Here is a 9,311-nt window from a genome sequence, read left to right as displayed (position 1 = left end):
TATTTGTTTCATTTACTCATAACTAAATCGCTTTCATTCTGATCATTTCTCTCATTTTGTTTTTGTTAAGTTGTATTTAAATTTTATAAGTAATTTTATTTCTTTTTACATTATTTTTTTATCTCCTTTTATGTGTCACCTAATTTTTATTTATAATTTCGTACATCATTCATTCCATTTGTAATTTCATAAGACACATTTTGTTTTCCTTTTATATGTTGCAACTTATATGTTACAATTGCAATTGTAAAAAAATTAATTCATTTCCATTTTATTCTGTTTTTGAACTTGCTTTTGTAAATAAGTGAGTAATTGCATCAGACATGAAAAAAATTATATATTTTTTCTATGTCTTCTTCACATTAAAAAAATATTTAAAAATTTGAAAACCGGAAAACTAAATAAGGCAAAGATACAATCTCGTAATCAGCTCACACGATTATATCAGTAAAAAGGAGTGCTTTCTAATATTGTATTAATATAGCCAAAGCAAAATGTATCAATACAATAGTGAGAGGAGCACAAAAAATTTTAACAAAAAGAGAAATGCAAAATAAAACATATCAAGCAAAAAATAGGAAATGAAAATTCAAAAAAATACAGAATAAAACACAAAATGTGATATATAGAGCGAATATCAAATTTAAATGTACCGGTTCCTTTCAAATATGATTTAAAATATTTTTATAACAAGTTTGCCAAACTACAAAATATGAAAATAGAAGCGTAAATAGAGGATTAGTGGATCGTGAGATCTTTTTATGGCAAGTTCTTGCTGAAATACAGAAGCCTGTTTGATTTGTTTGTTAATCTCTCTCTTTTTTATTCTTTATTGTGTTATATATATATATATTCTTTTTGTTATTCTTCTTACACATACTTATATTCTCATACTTGAAGAAAAAATTCAAAACCTGAAAGTAGGTATGTTTTAATTTATAGTCATATTTCGATTCATGAAAATCCGAAACTTTTTTTTTATCTCCAGTAGAATCTTAATAATTACTATTTTCAAAAAAGAAAACAATATTTATAAAAATCAATTATCGTAACAAAATGTATTTGTTTAATAAAAGATCATTCTGATGGATAAAAACAATACTCATGAATACATTCCCTCATTCAAAATTAGTTATTATAGCTTTGAAGTACGAAACTAAAGCAATACTTATTATGCATTACTTTCAAATACAATATCTGTTTAACATTTAGCAATTTCACAGAGATCTATGCCTCAAAAATCATCAAAATAATTTTTACAAGAAAATTGTTACCTGATTCTTAAACTTATTGTCAATTTAAAAGGGGCGCTCAACATCGCATTCTATTTTCGGTCTTCACTCCATATATCAGGAATTGGATACCGTCCATATCAATTAAGGATTTATCTTACTTCCTTTTACTAACTAATTACTTACAGTGCAATTTCAATCTTTTAGCAATTACTTAGAGTTATTTACCAAAGTCTCTTTGAATAGCTCAACGTGGAAGTCCTTATATATCTTGCATTTCACTGCTTTATCATTTATTTATCTAAGTATTTACTTATTGGAAGTTCTTTTTCTTATCAAGTGGCTTTTGTTTAAAGAATGCAGAAGTAAGAATGCGAACCACGCCACAGTGAAATGAAAATTCCAAAGTTTTCAATGTTTAAAAATGCTATGGTGTGCTGCAAGCATAGAACTTCACTGAAACTAAAACGATTCTAACTAAATATTATAAAAGTAATTTTCTGTAGGCACGACACCTCTGTGCTTATTTGCACTGAGCCGTATTTATGAAAAACAGGGGTTCGATCCTCAGTGGTGGTTTGAAGCCCACCTAGCTTCAGATTGACGTTTATCAGCGTACCTGGAATGTGAAGCTGGTGCGCTATGTTGACCACATTGCCACAGTCATGTGACCCGCAGTGAACTGATCGTAAAGACACGGCTCTCAATAGAACACCAAAGCCAAGCATCACTGGCTGAGGTCAACAAGTGGGTGGGTGACCACTTTGATCAGCCTACGTAGGGATCGTGGGTGAGCGGTATCGATCCTCATTAAACTGTTCTACCGTAAAGTGCACAACTTCGTTAGCAGATCGTCGGGCTATCAATGCAGAGGAGTCATCCCCTCTGAAAATGATCAAAATTGTGATGGCATGTCTTCGAATCATCCTCGGGGATGTTTCCCAGACCGTCGCCAATAGCCCATTGTGCAGCTCTAGTGTGACGTAAATTAAATACCTACCTGCCACTGTCATGCCATTGGTCTTGAAACTATGGAATCTTAACTTCCGTGACCCTTCTGGCCCACATTGAGCTGTTTCAGGAATCTTTTTTTAAAATATTTTCTGAAGTTCATTTTTTAAAAATGCTTTTTTCGATGTCATTTAGAAGTTCTACTAAGGTTTTAAAATTAGCCACCTTCTATGCGTATTCGCAACAAGTTGTGTATACATTACGTTCGTATTTTTTAATATGTGATTAGTTGTATATAGTGTATTCGGAATTTTTAATTCGTGAATAGTTGTTGTATATATTGCATTCATAAATTTTAATCTGTGAATAGTTGATCTTATGCACAAATGTAGACAATTTGCAAAATGTATTACATTTATAATCTGTATTTATAAGAGGTATAAATATTAAATGATATTTTCTATTTCAGGTAAATTTAATTCGATTTCATTGAATTTCCAAGAAATAGTTTCTTGAAAAATGTGATGTAAGTCAATTTTAATGTCTTATAATATATAAAATTTTATATCTAATCAATGTATTATATAACTTATACTGTATAACTTTCTACACTTTATATATGAAATATACAACTAATATATTTATTTTATAATATAAGATTTGTAATTTTTAGTATTTGTGTTTTCATATAGTGATCCTAATGCTTTTTACGGGTTCCTTAGCGAGTTATTCAAACTTAAAATGAAAAATCATGTTACTTATCAGAAAGTTTAAAACAACTTCTAGTTCTTATTGATGATTGGCAACAGAAAAAGAATATATACGATACGATCTAACCTAGGAATGAATATTAATGAAAATTTTTATTGATATGAAAGGTAATTTTAATGATATATTCACTTGAAGAAATATTATAGATGAAACAACATTTTTATAGCTGAATATAGTTTCAGAGGGTACGTAAGAGGGTTTTCTAGCAATGGATTTACTACACTTTTTCTCACTGAAAAACGCAGTTTGAAAACAAATGAACTCTAAAGAAGTACCAAATTTATCGTCTGCGTCTCTTCTCACGTTGAGTTGCTTTTTATTTATGCTTATGTCATCCAGAGATTTCGAGACTCTTACAACTCCTTCCCCACATGAAGAATTTTTTCCGAGAAGTACGAAAGAGATTTTTTTTTGCCTAAAAAGTTAAACATAGAAAATTAGTACTACTTCTATGCATTGAAAGAAAAAATTCAAAATGAATCTTTAATAAAGAATGTCTGAACTACCAACTAATAACTTCAACATTTTCAATTACTAGAATTTCAATATTTAAAAATTTCCTTTTCTAAAACTTTAAGATAATTTAATGAAACATAACAAAATTGCAAGAAACACAAATAAATGCATTCATCTTTACATTTCAAACTTCAATAATAAATCTACAATGTAAACAGTATTCGTTACAAATTAACTTTTTTAATTCAAAATAAATCATAACATAGGAAAAAGAAAATAAGATTAAACTGTATAAAATATTAATAAGAGAAAAACATTATTTGCAAGCACCTTTTTTTACAATCAATTATTGTTTACTACAAAATTAGGAGCTTAAAAATACTCTAATTAAACCACCTGCATTCTTATTCTTAAGGGCGGCTCTATGCACAAATTTAAAATTACAAGGTCGTAATGTTAAAGGTTGCAAGTCTAGCATTTGAAATAACGCTTATTTTTGTCAAGTTAGCGATTGATAATTTGTCTGAATAGTAAACTTTTATTCAGCTGGATAGTGTCGTAACTTTTTGATGGCAAAGATTATGTTGGCTCATTCCTTAATTATTTCTTTTACTCAAATATACTATGGGATGATTATACCTACTTCACTACCTAGTTGCGTTAGTACAACATCCATACCAATTTCTGAAACGTCTGTTTTCAACAAAAATTCTTGTTCAAAATTAGGAGAGAGAAGTATAGTGCGGTTTTCAGGAGAACTCCTCCAGACACCCGTCTCGCGTCGTGGCGGGTACTATGGTTACGAGGAAAGGTTACTCCGTATAGGGGTGTGGGGTGAATAGCTTTGTCTTAACCTTAGCGTAGGTCGTCGTGAGTAAACCAATCGACTCCTTCTTTCCCCCATTAGAATTGTCTTAGAATAGCAGGAGGCAGCCGCAGACTTTCAGTCTGGAGGAGTTCTCCCCAAAGCCGCTCTATACAGATTGGCTAGTTAATTTTTCTTTCATTTTCTTAATGAATCCTTCGTATTTGATTGTCCATAATTTTTTTCCTTTTAGTTTGCTTTTTAAGGTATAATTTCATGGTAAAACTAGTATAGAGAATAAGCCATCCGGGTTGTGCAGGGGTCAACGAACTGACCTTGCATCAGAAAGGTTATTGGTTCGAATCCCGGGCAAGACATAGATGTTCTTTCATTCTCTGTATTATCTATCCTTACAGTAGGAGCAACGTTGGCCCAACTATATGGTGCCCCTGAAAGAGTGGCCCACAAATCTACCCTGCTTGCCTGAATTGACAATATGTTAACACAGATGGATATTGGAAATAAAAAAAAGAAAGAAAAAGTATAGATAACATTTATATATATCGAATAGCCTGCATGTCCCAAATATGTTTTAACGTGAGTCTTGGTAGCAGATACAGGGAATTCAGTGACTGGTCGTATCTTAATACCAGAGGCTTTCCTATAACAGTGTACTACAATATGTTATATATAAAGATCGTGATTCTGTGCGAATATCGGAATTTTGAAGGTTTCATTATTAGTTCCGTCTCTGCAATCTGCTGTAATACACATAACAGATGTTCCTTTAATAGTCATGTTATTGAGCCATGGTGGCTCAGGGGATAGAGCGTTGGCCTCCCAATGAGGTGAACCGGGTTCGAATTCCTGCCAAGGCTGATCAATACGAATTAAGCTCCCGTCTTGCATCGACTACAGTGTTGACTTAAAATATCCTCAGTTGTATTCAGATTATGAGGTAGAGTCCCCTTCCGTCAGACTAACAGTGGGATATTTTCATGGTTTTCCTCTCCATGTAACGCAAATGCGGATTAGTTCCATCAAAAAGTTCTGCACGAAGGCAAAATTTCCCCAAATACTGAAATTCCCTTGTCTTCTAGATTGGGTGTAAAATTACAAGGCTACGGAGTTAAACATTGGTAGCCGTAAACTCAGATCTGGGTCAGCTGTTTAACGGCGGTCATAAAATAAAATAATATAGTCATGCTATTAATTTGTTAAAAAAAGTAAGAAGCATTCTTTAATCCGATTAGTAATCGTAATGGTCTATAAGCCTCGAAGCTAGAATCAAAAGCAACGCAATTCTTTTTAAATAAAATATCGAAACTTATAAATTTAGATTTTTAACAATAAATCAATAATTATCAGTTTTTCTAAGTTGCATATACGCCATATTTAAATCAGCAAAAACGGAGCTTTAATAACAAAAAATACGACTAATTTCAAGAAATAATTGACAAAGGTTGCATAGCTACCATACATATTTGCTATGTTTTATGAACTTATTCTATAATGAAAATAGATATTTTTGTAATCCTCTGTGGTTTGAGCAATCTTTGCTACGGAAATTGTATGGGGAAAATCTTATCCTAAATATGTTTTGAGGTCACAATATAATAGTATCGTATATTTTTAGTAGTATCTTTCATGAATAAATTACATTATTTGTTATCATCGGATACTATGAAATACATCTGATTGAATCGCTGACCGCACCAATTGGCGAAATTTGTTAAGCCAGAATCCAATGTTTCGAATCAGTGAGATGAATATCTGTGGAGTACTCCCAGAAAATTGGATATACATTTCCCTCGAGGAATGGAAAGAAATTACTGTAGATGAATTAGATTTATTTCGGATACATTTAATTGGAGTTGTTTTTATTGCAAACTAGGTGAAAAACATAAAAAAAAATATTGTTTGGTTTCCTAAAGAAACAAATCTTTATGTTTGAAGTCTATAATATTAAAACTGACGATGAGAAGTGAACTATTTAACTTTAAAATTAAACCGAGAGTAAGCCTGAACGATATGTTCTGATAGTTATTAGATTTCCTAACGAAATAAATCTTAAGATTTGAAATTAATCAATATTTATTGTAAACAGCAAAATTAAAAATCTAAATGAAATGCAGAATTAAAATTGTATCAGGATAATTGTCAGTTTTTAAGCACATAATATTTTAATCTCAATATTTGAAATCGATTAAATGATAAATGATTTTGTGTATAGGGCATGAAATTTTAGCTCGTGAGCTCGACATTGGCGACTGAATAATTAGGACTGGCGAGTAAGCTTTGTCCTGTAAAACCTTCTTTTTCAAATCTAACTACTATATTTTCCTCTGAGTTTGCGATTGCATGGAATAGATCAGGGCACAACTTGGGCAAATCATTGAGACTGTGGGACTCGAAATTCTCTAAAACAATTTGCTCAATATTTCTGTAAATTAATTCCCCTCCACCCTCAACATAGTTTCAACGTTTGATACTTTAGTTCCAAATATCAGCGGTATACAAGCATAAAGTGTTAAAAATATTGGAATATTTAATATATATTATCTTACTTTTATGACTTTTAATGATACGTAGATGTTATTAGAACCAATGAAACGTAATGGCAACCTTATTTTAAATAAATATAATTATTATTAATTTTCTGTCAATAAATATGTTTAAATATTTTTACATTGTTTATGGTTTTCATCACCTAAAAAGATATTCCTCTGTTAATATTTTTAAAAAAAATATTAAATCATGAAAACCGTGGGCTATTACTTTTAGAATTCAAATTTTATGCCCTTTCAATTTCATTGAAATTTCTTACGTATGAAAGCAAATGACTTCTACGAAGATTACTATTTAAGATTACTCAAAAATTGTGTGATGAACTTCAATCTCGCTATTTTAAACTTTTATTGCTAAAAATGCATAGCTATTATTTTACTCTACCAATAAATGCATCGAACTGAGTTTTTAAGGCTTCGATTCGAAGTATTACTGAAAATGCTTAATTTTTTTAAGCAGTTTGCTTTTAAAGTATTAGATGAAAATGAGGACCACTTTTTGCATTCCCTTTGGGCAGAAGTATCACATGGTATAAGTCAGTATTTAGAATAGTGAAACCACAGACTGTCATCAAATGAAATAATTAAATTTTAATAATTTTATATTCTTTTAAATATATATTTGTACTTTCTGTAGCACTATTTTTTAGTGGAACATCAAATTTTAAGATTAAGAGCGGTTATTTGATGTTTTTATTTTTTAGTAAAGATAAATCTTTTGTTATATTAAGTTACAATTATTATCTTCATGTAAATGTAAGCACGATAAATTAAAAACCTGATTCGTAATAAACGAAATTTTCAATTAATAGCATTCCATGAGTTCGTTTTGTTTTTACTGAAAGAACTCCATAATAATACATCAGAAGAGCATTTTTTTTTAAAAATTATAACTTTTGTTTAATTGTTAATATGAATTTACTGTTATTCATATTAATATTATTTTGAGTTCCTATCATAAAAATTTAGCAAAAAAACAATAAACAGACATTCATAAAAATTTAAAAAAGATTAGTTGAACAAAAAACTACATAGCATGAAAAAATAAATGTATTCCGGGTTTGGATATATGTTTTGTACATAGAAATGTCTCGATTTTAAGTTTTATTTAATACTGAGGATTGAGGAAAATGATTTTTATTTTCTTAAATGAGTACAATTAAAATTGCAAAGTACAGGGTAACAAAAAAATATAGGGATCATTTTTGAATGTTTTTATTTCCAAAATTTATTACATAAATTCAGCGATGCTTCTCAATATGTCGACCTCCGACATAATAGATTTGTCTACAACGCTTCGATCATGATTTTAAAGCCCGCAAATATATTTCCTGGGGGATTTTCTTCACCTCTTCTCTAATAGCTGTTTGAAGGCTTCTCAATGTAGAAATTCTTCGCTTATTCAGTTTGTTTTTCAGATGTCCCCATAAGAAATAGTCTCATGGTGAAGCATCAGGACTGTTTGGAATCCATTGTTCTGGTCTCAGGAATTGCACTTGCTGATCTGTTAGGAATTTCTGGGTGACCTTAGATGCATGCGATGGGGCAGAGTCCTGATGGAACACAGCATCACCATTCGGGTACAATCTGCAGTAATCATAATTAAGAAAGGGTTTTAATATCTTCTGTATGTTATACTCAGAATTTATTTTGGCTCCAGGTTTCACAAACCGAGGTTTGGTCACACCATGGGTGGATAAGCCCATCCAAACCATTACGCCTTTCGGATGAGGCACCGTGGTTGATGTTGTCAAATCTTGCCTGTTCTGCCCACGGCTAAGATATTTAACTTTAGATTTAGCATTGGTATCTGATAGATAGATCCAAGCTTCATCAGTTGTGATGAACTTTCGCCATCTGTCCTTATGGAGAAGCTTGTTGAGGGGCCATGAACGTTGCCTCCTAATCTGCACCGATCTCTCTTTTAAATGATGACATTTAGATTTTTTATGGCATTTTTTTCTTCAACTTTTGTTTTAATTGATAGCTTACAACTTGCTGACTCACGTTAAGAGCTTTAGCCATGCTTGCCTGTGTTGGTGGATCCGGTTTTGATGTCATCTTATCAAGCTTCTGCAAATCTGATTTCTTCAATTTGCTTGGCCGTCCACTTCTTTTTGGTTTTGCATTATTTTGCATCAATCCGAGTCTTGAATTCTTGATGCGACTGATATGGCTGAGTGAAATCGCAATACCTTTATTTTTAAAATGGGTTTGTATAATCCTGTGGCTCCATCGAAGTTCTAAAAATGCTTTTACTTGACCAATTAGCTTTTTGTCAAATTTCTCCAAAGGTATTTTTGTGATTTTATGAAATAGCATTGCAATTGAAAGTCTAATAGCAGAGCTTTAGATCAGTATGCTATATATGTAAAAAGGTTTTAAAACTTTAGTGGTAGATAACCACAAAAGTGATCCCTATACTTTTTTGTTACCCTGTAAATCTTTAAAGAAGGAGGATTGGCTACAGGCTCATAAGTCAAATAGATAATCAGTGAACTAACTCGTCTCGTACAATCAAATATTTAG

The 9,311-nt window shown here is 31.2% G+C and overlaps 1 protein-coding gene across 1 annotated transcript; it reads right to left on the bottom strand.

Annotated features, from left to right (window-relative positions):
* Window positions 1-8,221: 8,221 nt before the first annotated feature.
* LOC139425290 (uncharacterized) lies at window positions 8,222-8,843 on the bottom strand. Its single transcript, XM_071179263.1, has 2 exons — window positions 8,790-8,843; window positions 8,222-8,689 (listed from the first exon to the last, which is right to left on the bottom strand). Exons 1-2 carry the CDS (start codon window positions 8,841-8,843, stop codon window positions 8,222-8,224), a joined length of 522 nt encoding a protein of 173 aa, XP_071035364.1.
* Between the last annotated feature and the right edge of the window lie 468 nt (window positions 8,844-9,311).

The sequence above is a fragment of the Parasteatoda tepidariorum genome, chromosome 3, assembly GCF_043381705.1.
Source record: "Parasteatoda tepidariorum isolate YZ-2023 chromosome 3, CAS_Ptep_4.0, whole genome shotgun sequence".
NCBI lineage: Eukaryota > Metazoa > Arthropoda > Arachnida > Araneae > Theridiidae > Parasteatoda > Parasteatoda tepidariorum.
The sequence above is the reverse complement of the archived record's forward strand: the minus strand, read 5'-3'. Positions and strand labels throughout refer to the sequence as shown.

Excerpts from the sequence above, each read along its gene's own strand:
- LOC139425290 (XM_071179263.1), bottom strand. The coding sequence starts at position 8,843 with ATGACATCAAAACCGGATCCACCAACACAGGCAAGCATGGCTAAAGCT. Across the intron at positions 8,690-8,789 it reads GCATGGCTAAAGCTCTTAAC|ATTAGGAGGCAACGTTCATG; the intron begins GTGAGTCAGCAA and ends AGATCGGTGCAG.